At 32.7% G+C, this 20,393-nt stretch overlaps 2 protein-coding genes across 5 annotated transcripts; both read right to left on the bottom strand.

Annotated features, from left to right (window-relative positions):
* Positions 1 to 1,227: 1,227 nt before the first annotated feature.
* Positions 1,228 to 8,705, bottom strand: LOC108336045 (folate transporter 1, chloroplastic). Of its 4 annotated transcripts, none has more exons than XM_017572372.2 (11): positions 8,473 to 8,705; positions 8,307 to 8,383; positions 6,791 to 6,867; positions 5,846 to 5,939; positions 5,167 to 5,260; positions 3,890 to 3,963; positions 2,988 to 3,101; positions 2,433 to 2,504; positions 2,297 to 2,317; positions 2,124 to 2,191; positions 1,228 to 1,467 (listed from the first exon to the last, which is right to left on the bottom strand). In XM_017572372.2, the coding sequence occupies exons 1-11, from the start codon at positions 8,594 to 8,596 to the stop codon at positions 1,365 to 1,367; spliced, it is 918 nt and encodes a 305-aa protein (XP_017427861.1). In that variant the 5' UTR covers positions 8,597 to 8,705; the 3' UTR covers positions 1,228 to 1,364. The 4 variants fall into 4 exon arrangements, with proteins under 4 accessions (XP_017427861.1, XP_017427835.1, XP_017427843.1 ...); XM_017572346.2 differs by lacking the exon at positions 1,228 to 1,467 and adding an exon at positions 1,475 to 1,820; XM_017572354.2 differs by lacking the exon at positions 1,228 to 1,467 and adding an exon at positions 1,475 to 1,820 and having other exon boundaries at positions 2,988 to 3,098.
* Positions 8,706 to 19,656: 10,951 nt separating this feature from the next.
* On the bottom strand, positions 19,657 to 20,393 carry LOC108328362 (uncharacterized). The gene has a single exon (XM_017562256.2). The coding sequence runs from the start codon at positions 20,292 to 20,294 to the stop codon at positions 19,938 to 19,940; it is 357 nt and encodes a 118-aa protein (XP_017417745.1). The 5' UTR covers positions 20,295 to 20,393; the 3' UTR covers positions 19,657 to 19,937.

Raw genomic sequence — 20,393 nt, 5'->3', positions numbered from 1 at the left:
CTAGAATTGTGGGTTTCTGTAAGAGAAAGGCAAACGAATCATCCATTTAAAAAGTCCATAATTTATAGGAGTAAAGGTGAGCAATGCCATTAATGAACAATTAAATAGACTTCGAATAGATTTAGTAATTCTACAGGGAGTATAAATTAAGCTTAATAATACTTCGAGATATTTAGGCTTTGTTAATTTAGAATGATTTGGGGGAGATGATTTGAATGGATTTGAGGGTAATTTTTTAGTTGTTTTTTTGAGTGGATTTGTGGGTAATTGAGAGTGGATTTGGAAGTAAAATTTGTGAGAATTAGTGTAGAATTTGATTGATGTGATAAATTTTAAAAATTAGTTTAATTGGTAAAAATTAAAGATTACCAAAATGCCCCTAATTATAAAATTAATATAAAATGTTATATTTAATTGTAAAAATGTTTATAAAGAAAAAAAAATTATGAATAATTTATAAAATTAATGTTTAAAAATTATAAAAATTAAATAATCAACTTATTTTTAATAAATTAAAAAATATAATATACCTAATTTTATTAAAATTACATCTTTTTAAATTATAATATTAAAATAATTATAAAAAAAACTGAAAAATATATATTGCGTAACCGGTTACGTGTGTGCAAGCAAAAGTTCATTCTTCTCTGTAACCGGTTACACTCTGCTGTAACCGGTTATTAATGTGCAGAATCGAATAACTTCGTTATTTTTGACTGATATTTTTGGCTGATGTATAAAAGCAAAAATGGGTATATCAGTCTTTTCCTCGTAAATCATCGCAAATCTTTCCATATTTGCGAGATGAGCTGAACAATGCAATCCCGCAAATCAGCGGATATCCGTCTCACCAAATCGACACAAATTCACCAAAACGAACAACGTTGCTTTTCGTAATCCATCATCACTAATTTACGTGAATAGTATTTTCCCTCCAAACGAACACAACATTAGGAACCTGGTGCTTATTAGAAAAGAGTGTACGAAACTCGAGCAGATTGACTTCTATGATAAGGTTACAGCTGAGTCAATTTTTGCTTGCAAACAGTCAAATGCGTGCAAGTGGTTTAGATTTACTTTGTTTTTAACCTTTAGATTATGAACTTTTAATATTGCCTATAAACGGTACCCTACGAAAATGGTCCTCTTATCTATGTTTTGTTTCTTACGTACATAGATTTTTATTTAAATAAAAGATTTCATGAACACAGCTATTTTTTTTACAATAATCCAGTAACGAAAGGCGTCGTAAGAAGTACATGTGGAAGCATAAAACGATACGATAGGAGACTTCACAGTAGAAGGCAATGTGAAAGAAACATATTTTAAATGGAAACAGTTATATATTGCACGATTTAGTTTTATTAATTGTAAGTAATTCTGTTCAATGAAACGAAATATCTCTCCCACAGGTTGAAGTGACCTGCAAGCTTTTGCCCATAGAAGGTAATTTCAAGTCCTAGAACTCTGGGAGCAAAAGAACAGAAAATTTGTTAGCACGGAAACACGGATATAAAAGCAGCCATAAATTTTATCTCGGGAAATTGCATCTACATTGTTACTCTGTAGAATCCCATCAAGAAAAAGTGATAGGACAAATTATAAATACCCATTGCTACAAATATCAATTAAGAAGATATTAAACAACAGTAAGGATAAAAGAAAATCCTGATAGAAAATGAAATACTCAGTCATTTCTTATAGTCGGTTTAAGAAATTTTAAAACATTTTCATAAACAATAAATGTTATTGAAGAAGCAGGAGCATTTTTCAAGAGGTTTGCGGTAATTCCTTTGTAAAAACCCCGGATACCTTCAAATCTGCAAGAACAGAACAAAATCTATAAAGGAAAAACAATAACTAAATTTGAAATTATCAAGAGCATTGTTTTTTTAGCATATAATTCGGGTAAAAGCAAGAGTGTCAACGTAGTCTTTACAATTCATTGACAGCACGTCACCAAGAGTCAACCTATTGTGTATACCATTTGCCAAGGTATAAGAAATATGTTAATCTCAATCATCAATAATACTTACGATTCCTTTCTAGTTTCACCTTTGCATATTTCTCAATATAAAGATGTGAGCTAAATCTAGATGGGTTTTCAATATGTAGTTATTTACCGTGCAGTTTCTTTCACAACATGCCAAGTATCCATATATCTTGGGACCCCATCACCACTTGGTCGTTGCTGCAGAGACAGAAAATTCAGTCTAGATCAGATAAAGATGTAGTGATGCTAGTTAAAACAAAATGAATATGTAATATTTATATCTTTGTAATGACATTCTTGTACCTGCAAGCGAGACCGCATAACCTGAAATAATGGGAAGGGGGGAGCGTGATTCAGAAGAAAGAAAATTCTTCAATTACTCATATTAAGGAATGAAGCTAGAATGCTCGTTCAAAAGAGAGGAGACAGACGGTTGTACCTGAAATGGATAGGTTAGCAGTATTGCAGCCAGTTTTGATGTTGCTCCAAGAACAGCATAATCAACAGAATTCTGGGAAAAATAGTACACTGTTAAAACATCACAACTGTAAGTTTTGGATAGAATATTTATTAATTGCCAACACAAATTCAATTGAAATCATCTGTAAACATCAGATAGCAGGAAGCTAAATGTACCAAACCCAAACGTGTTGTATAAAGCTATAAACTAGAAACAAAATTTTTTTTAGGATATGCATAAAGCTACATTTCTCCCATTTAACATGTCCCTGGATCGTACCTAGCCATTTGAAAACAGTAAATAAAAGCTAACTGAGGCATCCACTACTCAAATGCAGGCAACAATCAGAGTCGTGATTCTTGAGATGCATCATTTGGCTCAACCAAATTACTAGAGCCTTGATTATAGGAGCATGACTTGGAGAGAAATACAAGTGGCAGAAAAGGTCAAACCTCAAGAAATCATTTGAGAAACGTGAATAGTCCAATACATGTAAATTCAAGAGTTAAATCGACCCAAGGTCCTCTAACTTACCAACAATTTATCAGGATTGTGATTATGGAATGTACTTCTCTTACTCTTAAAATCAATAATAACTTTACGGAGCTCCTCGTATGCTGTGAACTGAATAGCACCATGAGAGACCTGCTGCAACATATAAATTCAAATAAGCTCATTATAAAGCATAGAAAGACAATGCTATGTTTGATTGAAACTTTTGTTAATACTTGATAATTGATATAGCCATCGTAATTTTCAAAATTTCCCCTTTCACACCCTAGAGAAAAGTAGCAACCTAATAATGCATTAAGTAATACCCTTTCATTTTAATTGGAATTTTGGTCCCAAATGAAAATTTTGAATGTTGCTTTGTCAAACCCCCACCCCACTAATCTCTATAGCTTCAAAGTTCAACAACCTTTAGAAAAATAGTATCCACTCTCAAGAATACCACGTATCACAAGTTGCCATGAAGGTGAAGGTAAAAAGATTCCAAATTCATTCATCATTTTGACTTTTTTGTCTGCATAATTCCCACCATACTGCCACACAGCACGGAAAAAGTGGGGAGGGGGAGGAGAAGGACAAAGGGATATTCCATTGAAAAAATTTTAACCATTTTTTAACACAGAATATGTGCGAATGGTGGAGATGACATGAACAAATAATCGCTGACATGAGTTTATGATGTAACAATCACACCATAAACACATTCCTTGATAACTTAACAACAATTGAACCAAAGGATCAAGGATCTGTTGTGATGTTCTTAGTATTGTATAATATTAATTGGAGAGGTTCAAGAGTTCATAGTGGCTATGCAATGGATGTGATGTCCAGTATAAATTGCAAAGCACAATACCACATTATATTTAATCTAAAACTAAATTCTAAGTGTCAAGATTGACAGGTAAAATAAAGAGTCAGCAACATACCAGAAATAGACCAGGAACAATGCCTCTGTAAAGTGCACTAAATCCTTCTTCCCTCGTTATGGTCCTAAATGCATCTGATAGTTAATATTAATAAAATCAAATTCCATGACTAGATAGCAAATCGTATATTGAATACAAATATAATAAACAAAATATGTTAACATATGCAGTGATCGCGTGACAATCGTATGGCAAACACATTCTTTTAGTAACTTGTAGTTATTAAACTGAAGAATGAATTGTGTTGTTTCTGATAGTCTCTGTGTCCAATTGACAGATAAAAGAGTTCATAGTGGATACTTGCAAATGGCTCAATGTTGATTATAGATCTGAACCTAGAATCAATTTGGGCAAATAAGACCTTTTATCTTTATGAAAGATAGTTACCTACATATATTCAATTTGATTAAAATTTTAAGTGCCAAGATTGATTAGTAAAATAACAAGAAACAGCAACACACCAAAACAGACCTGGAACGATCACTCTGTAAAGTGCACTAAATCCTTCCTCGCTCATTATGGTTCTAAATGCATTTATTATTTATTTTTGACAAGTAAAATGTTTTCCTGACTTGTTAGCAATTCATATGGCGAAGACATAACCACAATAAACAAAATATATATTCACTATAATGTTTTAGGTAGATGAGTTAAGAGGAGTACTACCAAAACTCTAACGCACTCTAAACTATCGGATTCATCAGGAACTACGAAATAGAACTCACAAAAAATTGTGATTTTCGAATAAAATCAGCCAATGAAGGGGGTTTGTCCAAAAGAGTTAGTTAGAAAGTGTATCACTAGCCTTTCTCATTGAGCGAAACATAATCACCCTGGTTCCCAGATCAAAAAGAAAAAGAATAAGGTCAACTTATGAACCTAAATCTTGCATCTTGATTGTTCCTTTCTCAAAAAACTGAAATAATCTACAAATAAAAGTTAATACTGGTAGGTATTGAATTACTGAATACCCATATAGTGGTGATATAAAAATTGCCACACAACCAAGACCATTTTTGGGTGAGATAAATGCTCAGTTAAATACTGAGCCTCAGATTGAACCACTCTATGAAAATGACCTATCTTTCAACTTTTAGATACTAATTTCAAATTCAATTTAGGGTGAGGTGACTAAAATGAAGAAGCATCTTATTGTAAAAGATAATAATTAAGCTATGTAATTATTTCTGGCATAACATCTAGAGCCAAAGTGAAAATATGGATGCTATAAAATGTAAACAGTTCCAAATAAAGTTAATTTAAAATGGAGAGCAGACCATAAAGCCCAGAGTATGGTTCCGTCTGATGAAGCGGACTTTGAAGCTGCAATCTTGTCTTTATAAGCCAAACAGGATTTGTGCACAGGCAAACCTGGTGAAAGGTAATGGAAACCAAAATAACTGGAAGTTTAGTTTTGACCCCTTACAGGTTTGTGCCACAGTATGTTTGGCAGGCATTGGAATCCTAAGTATCCAATTATCAAAGTTAAGTAGGGTCACAAAGATAAGCCCATAGATAAGGAAATGGTAAACTTAATTACACTAGTTTCATTCTCACAACATTTCAAACAACAATTTTCAGTGCCAAATTCATCAATACAGCTCGCCAAAAGTAATTTATTGTGGATTTAGTTACTCTGAAGTGAAGCTAAACTAAGGGATTCACTTTACAGAGAAAAGTAGGGTGTTACATCCATCAACCAGAAATTAAAATCAAGGGAACAAATTTAAATGATTTCATATTTAACTGTACATTTGCTGATTTGCAAATCACCTTTTTCCCATTAAAGTGAATCCCTTGCTTTGGATGATTCAAATCCTTTCATCTCTCCTACATCCCAATAGTGACAAAATTTAAAAATAGAAAACCTCGGGTGGCAACAAATGCCAGCAGGGTTGTGCAACATAATCACTAAGAATTATAGGTGGATTTTATATTTGGATTTTTCTCACTTACCAAACCTCCTGCTTCAGCAGCTGAGGCAAGATGAAGACCTGGGCTCAATTTCCCCTCCCCGTTCCTTGCATATCTTTGTTTGGCTTTATCATAGCTGCAAGTCAAAAAAGTTTTGGTACAATGACTCTGGTCTTCTCAGAAAGCAAGCAGATGGACCAGTAACCACACTATAATAATTAACCACTCAATTCTGGAAGGTAAAAAAATTTAGGGGGAGGATAATCCTCTGGCAGGATTAACATCTGTGAATTTGTAGAAATTGTTTGATGTTAAATGAAACTGCTAAAGACGGTAGACTAGGAGATGATGACATGCTGATTTGTGTTGGGTCGTTTTAGGATGGATACATTGGAGGGATTTGACACCAATAAGTTATAAACAAATTCTTATCAGAGATTACAACTCCATTTCTAACTCAAAACTCTAAGACAATGAGTCATTATGAGCAAACCCATACAAAAGATTACAACATCACCTCCAACTCAAAACCTTAAGGATTTGGCTTTGTGAGCATTGGTACCAATGAGTCATAAGCAAACCCACAGAAGAGATTAGAACATCACCTCCAATCCAAAATCTTAAGATAATGGGTTTATAGGTCTTCTTACTAATATGTTACTCAACTTTCTCATTTTTATTCATTATAAGACTTAAACTCATACTTAGATATCTAACATTGTATTTGTGACCAAGAAAAGTAATTTAGATATGATTTTTCTCCTGTATGCATGAGTGAGTAGGCCACCAAGAAGATTTTCGAAATCATATTGAAAGAAGTTCAAATTTAATTACAGAAGGTGCTAATATGCACAAAACACCAGAACGAAGCATCAAAGAGTTAGACATCTATATAGTATTATTCTCTCCTAGTGAGGGTTAGTTATATAATGACCGGTTTAAAAGTTCACTTCGATGCAATACTTATTGATGGAATTTAGTACTTACAAAAAGAAATATAAACCCCACGAAATAGTGGACCCGAGAGTCCCAGGAAGAAAGCCTGCATATAACCCTCTTAATCCCTGCAAGATAAAGCATGGCATATATGTAGTATATTCATACTAAGACACACACAAAGTACCAAAAAAAAAAATAATATCTCTCTGATTACAGTTTGCAACCGATGTTAATTTTTTTCAACACGAAACCCATCAATAATACGTGGAACGAACGAACATTGAGCAACAATCCCAACCGCATTCATGATAAAATTCATCAAAGTAAGACCATGGACAAGGTGAAAAGTGATGTCTAACGAAAATAGGCAACCATTCATTAACAAACAAAATTGAAAAGTGAGAACCCACCCTTCCACCACCCCTCGTCTTGCTAACTTTGAAACATAGACACTTAAAAATGGTTGTTTCACCAATGTTGGACCCATATCCTATTGGATACTTTCTATATTCTATCGAAGTTCTTCAATGTCTTCAAATTTTAGCATTCCACATTTGAATCTCACTGTGCACGACATACCTTTAGATGTCTAACACATTTGGATTCGAGGGGCAAAAGGGAATTTAGATAGCTCAGCTCAAGAGGGAAGCATGGCAACGGCTCCACCATACCAAAAAAAGGAGGAAAAGTGCAAGGATCAAAATAACCAATTCACGATTAAAGGATTTTGAGTGATCCAAGCACTAGTGTTTAGCATTCTATTAGAGAGAGAGAAAGGGGTGGAAGAAGTGATGTTGATCCTCTCTTTCTAAAAAATTCTTTTGTTATTTCCTTATTTTTACTATCTTTGTAAATACAGAAGCCTTCTTCACTGTAATCCATATCCGACACATCAATAATATGTACTAAGATTCATATGCATTCTTAGTTTACTATTGCATTCATTAGCACTGTGACAATCTCAGGTCGTGGCAATAATCTTAGTAAGCTTCTCTTCACTTTTCAGGAATACCAGAAACCATTGTACTGATTTTATCATATTCGTCAGATTTATTCATGCTGCTAAACTTCAACTACACTGTTCAGAAAGTAAAAGGAGCCATGTAATAAATCTATATATGTTAAGTTTAGAAGGTTCAGCAATCAACAACATTTAAATGCATGATTGTCTAAATTTTACCACAAATTCGCAAGTCTTACATATCACGTACATATAAGAACTTTAATTACTCAAAAAAACACTTCGATATTAAAATTTCCAAAGTGATTGTTCAACCTATTAAACTTTGATTGAAAAATAGTTTTTTATTAATACGAACCAGTTAAGAAACGTTACTTGTCCTAAAAAATTCACTCAAGTGATGTAATGCCATGTAATTTGCTCGAATGAATTATTTTAAGCATCCTTCCTCAACTTTAGATAACTCGCCTAAACACCAGCGTTTTAGATACTTAAAGGACACGTGAAAAGCGTCCGGAATTTCATTAATTAAAAAAGAACTTTGACAATTCAATCCTTAACTGAGAAACAACATTGGCGTTGGTCGATTAGGAAATGACAAACCTCAGAGCGAGCAATGGTGAAAACGGCGTGAGCGGTGTTCTTGTAACTGGGAAGATGAGAGACTCGACCATCGTTAACTGCAGAGTCAAGCAATAGTTCTAAGAATGGAAGGCACGAAAAATCAGAAATAGTAGTTTACATGAGAAGAGAAAGAGGGAGAGAGAACCTTGGAACCTAGTGCGGACAACATCGAGGGGATACATAACGGCAACGGTGGCGAATCCGGCGGCAGCGCCCGCGGTGGCGTTCTCCCACTGCCACTTATGGCGCTTGGGCGCTTCCGTTGACATTTATCTAGTATGGAAAACTTCAGATTCAGAGTTGAATTGATCGTGACTGCGACACTCAACTGTATCTGGATTTTGTTTGTTAGAGCATCTCTCTTTCAACGAACTTGTGTTTTTGTCACGTGCAAAACATCAGAACTTATTTGGTGATCATTTGTACTTCTATGCGTAAAATAAAATAGTATAACATATATTATAAATGTAGAATGATCAAGATTATACAAAAAAAAAAATTATACTTAAAAAAAGTAAAAGTTAAAAAAATAATGTCCAATGAATATAAAAAAATTATCTATATTAAAATATTAAAAAAATTCTGTTATTTTTATACAAACAAGTTTTTACACACATTTTATCCTATTATTTTATCTTTTCATTTTTTACTTATTTTAAAATTATAAAAAATAATAATAAAAATATCTGTAAAAGTGAATTATCTAGATGTTAAAAAACAATTTCCTAAAAAGAGCTCGAATTAAAATATTTTAGATTGATAGATATAACAATTTGTTAAAATTAACAACGATTTGAGTGTTCTATCTTTTCAATTACATTTTATGTTTTCAAAGTACATAAAAACAATGATTATATCACCCTCTTTAAGCTCAGCATTAAAGAAATTGAGTTTATATGTGTTTTCTACCATCACTTATATGGAAAGGAGTTGTTGAATTAATAAATAATTTTAATTTCATCAATAAATTTGATATATAAATTATATCTTATATATATATATATATATATAAATATATATATATATATTATAGTTATAAATAATGTTAAATTTTATCTTTATTAAAAATAATATTTTATTTTGTATAATGCATCAACATTGCACCACGGTTGAGTTAAAAACTAATTCATTAAATTTAGATTACAAATATTTTATTTGGCTTAATTTCTTTTGTAGATTTTTTATCTAATTTTCATATAAATATAAATAAAATTTTAAGCATAATTAAAACTAATCAATTAATTAAATATCTAATTTATAAAGATTTATCATTATCAACTTCAAAATAATACTAATTACTCTTTTTTTTTTATATTCTTACGATTCACTTATAATAGAAATGAAAAAAAAAGTAATTAACAAAATATTACAAACATTTTATTAAATTAAAAAAATATTTTCTTAAACAAAATCCTTAACTAACACTTAAAATAGGTAGTATAAAAATAATTTTTTATGCATAATTTCGACCTCTATTTTTCCTTTTTCTTTTTATCATTGATTTGAGTGATGACTTATAGATTATTTGTACAAGATGAACTTGATATATAGAATATATCAATGAGAAATTTTAGTTTTTTATCTTGTAATTTCTTTCTCCACCTCAATAAGAGAAAAAACAAATTTGTCAAATTATATAAACTTTTCACCATATTTTTATTCTTCTTACACCTTTATAGTTCAAGCAATTGTCATTTATCAGTTATCCAACGTAAGTATTATTACATTTTTCTAGTTCATCGTGATTATCATTATCAGCCAACGTTATTAAAGTAGGTTTTCTTCTTCTTTTTTCTATCTTTGCATTTCTACCTAGATTGGTTGATATTTGTTGATGTGGTAAGAAATGAGTTTGTTGTTGAAAATCCAAATGTGAGTTTAAATTTTATATTGAATAGAAATGAAAAAATGAAGTATTATATAAAAATGAAGATCCATTATATTTATTAACTCGATAGTTAGTCTGTGTTTTATGAGCGAACCTATTCCTTGATAAACTTAACATTTATTTGTAGTAACATAATAAGTGTTATTCTTATAGGATATCAAGAAGTTAAAATTGGTGTCACATGCATGAAAGATGCCAAATGAGTAAAATGATGTTATAGCAGAGAATTTATGTTTGTTGCCCTTATAGAATACTAGTTATGAGATGATAAAGAAGGGGTTCTTGTTTATGTTTATTGAGAGGGATTAAAGAGACCAACAACTTTTATCTCTAAATTGGTGAGAGATTACAAACATATTATGATATGTTCTCACTCCTTCACATTTCTATAGTGGGAGATTTTCACATGTAGTCTAGGTGTAACTATGGTAATATGTGTTTAGGTAGAATTGCTTTGAGTAAAGTATGATGACGTGTTTACAAAAGCTAGACAATGTTGTGGCAAATACATGATACTAAGTTGGTTGCATAAGGTATACGAGCATTTTTGTGTGCACTGTAGATAATATTTACTATCATGACATATTTTTTGTATCTCGTGAGATGTACCATATTTATAAACAAGAGTGTCATGTCAATGGGTGTATCATATCTTATGATCTTCAATACCTTAAGTTGTACAAAGGATATCTATAGGATGTGATTGCATTCACCCACTTATATGAGCAACTTGCAAATGCTAGATTTGTATAGACATAACAACTTGCAAGTTATGTCACACTTAGTTTTGTCAAAACAGGTCACACAACCCAATCCAGTTAAACCTACTACAGATTGGCTACTTAATAAGTTAACCCAATCCGACTCACTTATTAGAGAGTAAAAAAAAATTGAATTTGACCCCACCCATCACGAGTTGATGGGTTAAATGAGTTAGTTCTTTAGCTCACTTAATTACACGTTTTTTTTTTCAATAAACAAAATAACAAAAAATTTCTAATTTAAATCTAAATAAAGAGGAAATGTCTTAAACTATATTTATGATCAATCAAATATAATATTTAATTCATACAAAGATATCACAAACTCTTCTCAACAAAATTTTTAATAACTTCATAATGCTTCAAATTTGTTTTTGTATAAAAATTGAGTTACTAAGTATAGATTTGTGAGTTTTTCATATTACCTAATTATCCCATACAAAAAATAATTTCATACAAGCCTCCGTTTCAATATTTGTAAAATGATTATCTCAACAAAAAATACTTATTACAAAAATTATGTGAGTTTGTGAGTCAATCCAGCTTCGCCACGGGTTCAACCCGAGTAAGCCGAGTTTAAAATTGATCCATATCAAAATTTCAAAAAGTTTTTCAACCCAACTTAGTCCAAACCTGTGATAGAGTGGTTTGACTAATGGTTTTCAACCCATTTTAACAACACTAATCACACTTATACATGTCAGTACTTTAATGGTTTAGATTTGTTTGATATTACGTTGCAAATATTGTTTTGATACATTGGTCAATACTCAATATTGTAATAGGTGTGAATATATAAACACTTTTCTAACATCATTTTCAAGGATATTAGTTTGACCTATTTTAAGGATCATTCTTGTACTGACAAATATGTGGTAGATAAGGCATTTTCAAGGATATTAGTTTGACTTATGTTAAGGATCATTCTTGTACTGACAAATATGTGGTAGATCAGGCATCATCTGTTCTTAAAGAAATCAGGTTCTAGCTTGATGGTTTGACCTTAAATGTGTTCAAGTGAAGGTTGTATGAAGAACATCACACCGACATGTTAGAATTACCTAACAATTAAGTGACTCATGTGAAAATAAATAAGGGTTAAAATGTGATTTAATATATTTGAGGGACTTAATGACAATTACAACTTGATGGAAGTTGTATAAGAATGGTTGAAGGGTTCTGTCCCTGATGCACACAATTCTTGAAGAAGCTCTCTCTTCCATTAAAATACCATCAAGAAAGTATTGAGAGAATTAAGGTTGCATCAAGGGATAGATTGGGTAAGGAGTTGAAGCAAATCAAGAATCAATTAGCATGGATCAAGGTTAGTAAATTCTCATCTTCCTTATGTAATTATGTTTAATATAGTGAGAATCATAAATTCTTAAGATCCTAATGTCATGTAATCAAGATCAATGAAAACTTACATGTGGTATCAGAGCTTAGGTTGTTAGATTTATGATTCTCCTAGAATGAAGAAATTTGATTCATGATTTTTTCCTAAAAAATGATGAAATTATGGTACTGAAATAAATGTTTTAAGTTGTATATATAAAAGGCTGCATATTGAAATTATGTGTTAGAGGTAGAAGATGATGAATAGTGTTTTGGGAAGAAGATGATGAATAGTAGTTTTGCAAAGAAGATGATGAATAGTAATCTTGTTTGAAAGCTTACGGGAATGGAATGCAATGCCAAAATGTTATTATTAAAGATTAATTTTATGAATGGGTGAAACTTTGTCTGCCGTAATGGTGTGGTGCATTCAACTTTTGCAAAGTTTTTTGTTTGTTATGATAGTATATAAAAAAAAAAAAAAATCAAGAATTGGACAAACTTGGTCTGCCACATACGTAAATGAAAGGGAATTTCTTGTTTTATATGAATGGTGCATTACAACTTTGCAAAATGTTATAACGTGTACATCACAGTAGTAATAATAACAAATTATTTATGAAAATTAAAGAAAAATTAAAGTCTTTAAGTGATTAAAAATTAAAGGAGAAGTATTTATGAAAATTTAGTCACTTAAATTGAAATTAGGTTTTTCAATTTAATTATGACACATAATAAATTTTATGTGAATAAATGCACATTGTTAAATTAAAATTAACAAAAATGCTATTTATGATTAATAATAAATTAAAGGTTATTATTATTATTATTATTTGAAATTAATTATGGTTAATTTTGTTAGTCACCAAAGTGACCAAAATTTTAAAGTTAATTTAATTTCAAATTATTAATGATTTTATTTCAATTACTCATTGTATGGATGCTAAATTATGAATAATTAATTTATGGGTTAATTGAAAATTCATTATTATAAGATATTTTGTATCATCCAAAGATGATTATTTGATCTTATAATTAATGAGTATGATTGTAGATAATTTTGTATGCTCACTAGATTTATTTATATACCCAAAGGTAGTAGATGATTCTAGTTGATGCATATTTTAATTATCAATAAAGATTTACAATTATTAGCATCATTATGCTTATATTTGTGTATTAATGGATCTCCCAAAGGAGAACACTAATATACATAGAATGATGATTAAAGTCTGAATCTGTATTTATGACTCAAAGCACTAATGATTAGCATGTATTAATTACAGTCCCCGTTCCGGTATCTTTACACTCGCTCGCTACGTCTGTTCCGGTCTTTAATGGATTGAATTTCCCTGATTGGAGTGAACAAGTCCAATTTCACTTAGGTGTATTGGATCTTGACTTGGCTCTTCAAGTCGAGAAACCGACTACTACCACTGATATTAGTAGCACTGAAGAGAAAGCTCATTACAAAGCTTGGGAAAGATCAAACAGACTTAGTCTAATGTTTATGAGAATGAGCATTGCAAGTAACATCAAATCTGCTATTCCGAAAACCGAAAATGCAAAAGAATTTATGAAATTAGTGGAAGAGCGCTCCCAAACTGCTGACAAGTCCCTCGCTGGGACATTGATGAGTACGTTGACCACCATGAAGTTTGACGGTTCACGTACTATGCATGAACACGTGATCGAGATGACAAATATTGTAGCAAGGTTTAAGTCTCTAGGAATGAAAGTGGATGAAACTTTTCTCGTGCAGTTCATTTTGAACTCGCTACCGTCTGAGTATGGTCCATTTCAGATGAACTATAACACCTTAAAAGACAAATGGAATGTGCATGAATTGCACAGTATGTTAGTTCAAGAAGAGACCAGACTTAAAAACTTAAGAAGCCACTCCATTCATTATCTGAAGAATCAAGGAGTTGGAAAGAAATTTAAGAAACATGTAAAGGGTAAAGGACCATTAAAGATTGACGAGTCCTCAACCAAAATCCAAAAGAAAAATGATAAATGTCATTTCTGCAAGAAGCCTGGACATTTTCAAAAAGACTGCTTAAAGCGTAAAGCTTGGTTCGAAAAGAAAGGTGAGCATAATGCTTACGTATGTTTTGAATCAAACTTAACTGAAGTTCCCCATAATACTTGGTGGATTGATTCTGGATGTACGACTCATGTTTCTAATGTGATGCAGGGATTCCTTACAATCTGAACCATAAACCCAACTGAGAAGTTCGTCTTCATGGGAAATAGAGTGAAAGTTCCAGTGGAAGCCGTCGGGACTTATCGATTGATTCTTGACACTGGATATCACTTAGACCTGATGGATACTTTTTATGTACCTAGTATCACTAGAAATTTGATTTCTTTGTCTAAGCTTGATGTTGCTGGATACTCTTTTAAATTTGGGAATGGTTGTTTCAGTTTGTTTAAGCGTGCCTGTATGATTGGATCTGGTACACTTTATGATGGTTTATATAAATTGAATTTGGATAATTTATATGTTGAAACTCTTATGACCTTGCATCACAATGTTAGCACTAAACGCAGTTTAGTGGATGAACGATCTGCTTATTTGTGGCATAAACGTTTGGGACACATTTCCAAAGAAAGAATCCAAAGATTAGTAAAGAATGAAATCCTTCCGGATTTAGATTTTACTGATCTGAATGTATGTGTGGATTGTATTAAAGGCAAACAAACAAAACACACAAAGAAAGGAGCCACAAGAAGTACACAGCTTCTTGAAATTATACACACTGATATATGTGGTCCGTTTGATGTGAATACCTTCAATAAAGAGAAATACTTCATCACCTTCATTGATGATTTTTCGCGTTATGGATATGTCTATCTACTGCATGAGAAATCTCAAGCAGTAAATGTCTTGGAAGTTTACGTAAATGAAGTAGAAAGACAATTAGACAGAAAGGTGAAAATTGTTAGGTCTGATAGAGGTGGTGAGTATTATGGAAGATATGATGAAAGTGGACAACACCCTGGTCCATTTGCTAAATTTCTTGAGAAACGTGGTATTTGTGCTCAATACACAATGCCAGGCACACCACAACAAAATGGTGTATCAGAAAGGCGTAATCGAACCTTAATGGATATGGTTAGGAGTATGTTAAGTAATTCATGTTTACCTGTATCATTGTGGATATATTCATTAAAGACTGCCATGTATTTGTTAAACAGGGTTCCCAGTAAAGCTGTTCAAAAGACTCCTTTTGAGTTATGGACAAATAGGAAACCCAGTTTGAGACACCTGCATGTTTGGGGTTGTCAGGCAGAAATAAGAATTTATAATCCGCAAGAAAAGAAACTGGATGCAAGAACAATCAGTGGATATTTCATTGGTTATCCAGAAAAATCAAAAGGGTATATATTTTACTGTCCTAACCATAGTACAAGAATTGTTGAAACTGGAAATGCTCGGTTCATTGAAAATGGTGAAACTAGTGGGAGTGTAGATTCACGAAAGGTTGAAATTACAGAAATTAAAGTACAAGTTCCTGTAATTGGCACCTCTTCTTCAAGAGTTGTTGTTCCTCATGTTGTAGAAACACACAACAATCAAGAAGAACAACACATTAATACTCCCATGATTAACAATGAACCAGTAGTAGAACAATCACAAGAAATAGTATTAAGAAGATCTCAAAGAGAAAGAAAGTCTGCTATTTCGAATGATTATGTGGTTTATCTACAAGAGTCAGAAAACGACTTAAGTATTGATAACGATCCAGTTTCATTTTCAGAAGCCATTAATGGTGATAATTCTGATAAGTGGTTAAATGCTATGAAAGATGAGCTTAAATCGATGGTACAAAATGATGTATGGGATCTTGTGGAATTACCAGAAGGATGCAAGAGAGTTGGGTGTAAATGGGTCTTTAAGACTAAACGTGACTCTCATGGTAATATCGAACGGTACAAGGCCCGACTTGTTGCCAAAGGTTTTACTCAGAAAGATGGCATTGACTATAAAGAAACATTTTCACCTGTTTCTAAGAAAGATTCTTTTCGAATTATCATGGCATTAGTAGCTCATTATGATCTTGAGTTGCATCAAATGGATGTTAAAACTGCTTTTCTGAATGGAGATTTAGAAGAGGATGTCTATATGGATCAACCGGTGGGGTTCACTGAAAAAGGAAAGGAACACATGGTGTATAAACTAAAGAAATCAATATATGGACTTAAACAAGCTTCCCGACAATGATATCTCAAGTTCAATGATACTATTATATCCTTTGGATTTAAGGAAAACACTGTTGATCGGTGTATATATCTAAAGGTCAGTGGGAGCAAGTTTATATTTTTGATTCTATATGTTGATGATATCTTGCTTGCAACTAATGACCTTGGTCTATTAAGTGAGACTAAGAAATTTCTCTCTAACAACTTTGAAATGAAAGATATGAGTGAGGCATATTATGTGATAGGAATAGAAATATTCCGTGATAGATCACAAGGATTGTTAGGTTTGTCTCAGAAAGCATATATTAATAAAGTTTTAGAGAGATTTAAGATGGATAAATGTTCAGCATCTCCCGTTCCAATACATAAAGGAGACAAGTTTAGTCTCATGCAATGTCCAAAGAATGATTTGGAACGGAAACAGATGGAAAATATCCCTTATGCATCTGTTGTTGGGAGTTTGATGTATGCTCAAACATGTACAAGACCAGATATTAGTTTTGCAGTTGGTATGCTTGGTAGATATCAGAGTAATCCAGGAATGGATCATTGGAAAGCTGCAAAGAAAGTTTTAAGATACCTACAAGGAACAAAGAATCATATGCTTACTTATAAAAGATCTAATCATCTTGAAGTGATTGGATATACAGATTCAGACTTTGCTGGTTGTATAGATACAAGAAAATCTACATATGGTTATCTGTATCTTTTAGCCGGAGGAGCAATCTCATGGAAAAGTGCGAAGCAGTCCGTCATTGCTACATCCACTATGGAAGCTGAATTTGTGGCATGCTTTGAGGCCACTATTCAGGCTAATTGGTTGCGGAACTTTATTTCAGGACTTGGAATAGTTGACAGTATTGCCAAGCCGTTGAAAATTTATTGTGACAATTCCGCAGCAGTCTTCTTTTCTAAGAACGACAAGTATTCCAAAGGTGCTAAACATATGGAATTGAAATACTTTGTCGTTAAAGAAGAAATTCAGAAACATAAAGTGTCAATAGAACATATTAGCACTGATTTTATGATTTCTGACCCTTTAACAAAAGGGTTACCGCCCAAATTATTTGTTGATCATGTAAAGAATATGGGCATTATGTCTACCATTAAAAGTTGAATGTTAATGTTATTAATGCTTATGTGACACTTGAGTTCTTTAATGTATAAGTTTCTGAAAATTGTATTTGTATTTTCTTCTATATGGTTATGTATACAAATTATGATGAAGAAAAAGAAACAAATTATATTATTGTTATTAAAATGACATTATGTTTGAACCCATTATGTATTTAAGTTTTGTAACGTCATATTAAAGAGAAAGAGATAATACAGTAGTACATGGAAGGAGACATATTGGTTGAATGATGTGCGACCGCCATGACTCTTATTATTTCTATATCTTTAATTATGAATAATGATGAAGTCAATTATGTAAAGTCCTCAAATGCGCATTATGATTATTTATTAAATCACAAAATGTTATGATATCACAAGAGTCAAGTGGGAGAATGTTAGAATTACCTAACAATTAAGTGACTCATGTGAAAATAAATAAGGGTTAAAATGTGATTTAATATATTTGAGGGACTTAATGGCAATTACAACTTGATGGAAGTTGTATAAGAATGGTTGAAGGGTTCTGTCCCTGATGCACACAATTCTTGAAGAAGCTCTCTCTTCCATTAAAATACCATCAAGAAAGTATTGAGAGAATTAAGGTTGCATCAAGGGATAGATTGGGTAAGGAGTTGAAGCAAATCAAGAATCAATTAGCATGGATCAAGGTTAGTAAATTCTCATCTTCCTTATGTAATTATGTTTAATATAGTGAGAATCATAAATTCTTAAGATCCTAATGTCATGTAATCAAGATCAATGAAAACTTACATGACAAACCATTTGAGTGGAAATCCATGCCTTTAGGTACATTTGCTTAGGAACTCCCAAACATCTTCATTTGTCTAAATGTGTTGCACTAATATTGTACATGCAAATCATTCTTCACCCACTTCCGTCCCACAAATTTGTCTTATAAGAGGGGAGTTACTACTAGTTAAATGAAAGGTGGCTACATTTTGTTAATCACCTAATTATGAATCTAACAAAGGGGCGCGTCTAGTTGCATGTGTAGTCGTATACATGAAATGGTATCACTCTAACATTCACACTTCAATTGGTCGTATACACGCCTCACTATCGAAAATAGATTCCATATTACCAAACACCTCATGATATATTATCAGGCTGCAATTTAAAACAGAATTAACTGGCACTAAAAGGTTTCTAATGGATTCTCAAAATCAAAGCAATCGAGTGCTAACACACAACTCTGAATTTACCCTTGTTATTTGCTTCCACAATTATGGCCAATTTGTTGAGTGACTTTGAAGAAAAAGATCGAAATGATAAAGAAGAATGAAAGAGAACGAATTTTTTATAGTTTGCGAAAGGAGATGAGAGAAAACAGCTACGTGTAAGAGAATATGAAACTCATTCTAGCTGCTTAGCTTCCCTCCTCGCAAAACAAATCTGTTTTCAGAGATGGTCTACCTAAGCAATTCTGAAAAGGATGAGATTAAACCGAAATGAGGTGCAGTTGGTAGGAATCTATCAAAACCACATAAAATAAAAGGAGATAAACAACAATGAGAAAATAAGATCTATTCCACAAAAACTGCAAACAACAGCCATGAGAAGCCTAAACTAAGGAGGCAGCATTGGGGGAATAAGTGTTTAACTTCAATTCTAGTTGTCCATTACAAATGATTGCGTGGCCATGGTAGTCCAGTAGATCAGCACGTAACATGTATATGATTCAAAAATGATTCCACTGTCATAAACCAATTCTACAATACATGCTAAAAAAAGATGAACAAAATTCAAGGTAAAAAAGTGGCTCAGTTAATGGAGAAATAACAACAAAAGAGTAGTGAGGTTTGGTCACCAAACTTTTCAAATACAATAAAGGACAACAGCTGAGAGTGAAAAAGTAAGCATCAAAGCAAAAATACTAACCAGAGACTGAGATTGCCAAAGACAAGACCAATGTAGTAAAATTTTCATCAAAATATACATAGAATAACCCTATACACCATCATCAAGACATACATATTGATTCAACCAGACACCCCACTTTATGTTGTCACAGATATTTCCATGTATAATCCATTGCTAATTGATAGTTCCATAAAAGTCCGGTCATTTAACACATGTTATCCTCAAAGTAAAATCCATTTTGAGGAATGCTTGAGAAGTGCAATTGAATCCTGGTATTAAAAAAAGTTTCTTATAATACAAGTCGACATACACGATAAAATATTTGGTTCCTTTTTCATAGAAAGGGGGACTGTAAAATATTCGAGCTTCCACAAAATTGAGGATACAACCAATGAATAACACTAACCCAGGCGCTGCTGAAGACTATGAAGAAGGTTTGGGGCTTGGATCGTTCTGTTTGTAGAGATTATTATATTGTTCGAGTTCCTCATAATATATATCCCAAACGCATCGGACGCAGCCGCTTCCGCAACAATCGCCGGGCTCCGGCTTCTCCGGTGGCGGCGGAATCTCCTTCGGCGGATTGGGATTGTTGTCATCAACAAGGGCGTGGGGTTTGGGTTGGATTGGGTGCGGCACGGGCGTATTTGCGGCTCGCGAGGGTTCCGCCATGCGATGGGGCTGGAGAAAGAAGGGTTGCGTGCGTTGAAGGGGAAATTTGGTGAGGGCGGTGTTGAAGGGAAGGAGCTTCTGGGTGAAATCGCAATGTGCTGTTCTCATTGTCTACGGCGCCGCCACCATCTCATTCTCTTTTGGGATTGGGATTTGGGATGAATAAAGTCCACAACGACCAAGATTGGAAGCTGTCGTTTTAAGCAG

The sequence above is a fragment of the Vigna angularis genome, chromosome 1 (assembly GCF_016808095.1).
Source record: "Vigna angularis cultivar LongXiaoDou No.4 chromosome 1, ASM1680809v1, whole genome shotgun sequence".
Classification (NCBI taxonomy): domain Eukaryota; kingdom Viridiplantae; phylum Streptophyta; class Magnoliopsida; order Fabales; family Fabaceae; genus Vigna; species Vigna angularis.
The sequence above is the reverse complement of the archived record's forward strand: the minus strand, read 5'-3'. Positions and strand labels throughout refer to the sequence as shown.

What these genes read in the sequence shown, in the direction of transcription:
- LOC108336045 (XM_017572346.2), bottom strand. Translation starts at nt 8,596, where the DNA reads ATGTCAACGGAAGCGCCCAAGCGCCATAAGTGGCAGTGGGAGAACGCC. An exon ending in ACAATCCTGATAAATTGTTG is followed by an intron (nt 2,505 to 2,987) that starts GTAAGTTAGAGG and finishes TATTTTTCCCAG; the next exon opens with AATTCTGTTGATTATGCTGT. An exon ending in TTATGCGGTCTCGCTTGCAG is followed by an intron (nt 2,192 to 2,296) that starts GTACAAGAATGT and finishes CTGTCTCTGCAG; the next exon opens with CAACGACCAAGTGGTGATGG.
- LOC108328362 (XM_017562256.2), bottom strand. Translation starts at nt 20,294, where the DNA reads ATGAGAACAGCACATTGCGATTTCACCCAGAAGCTCCTTCCCTTCAAC.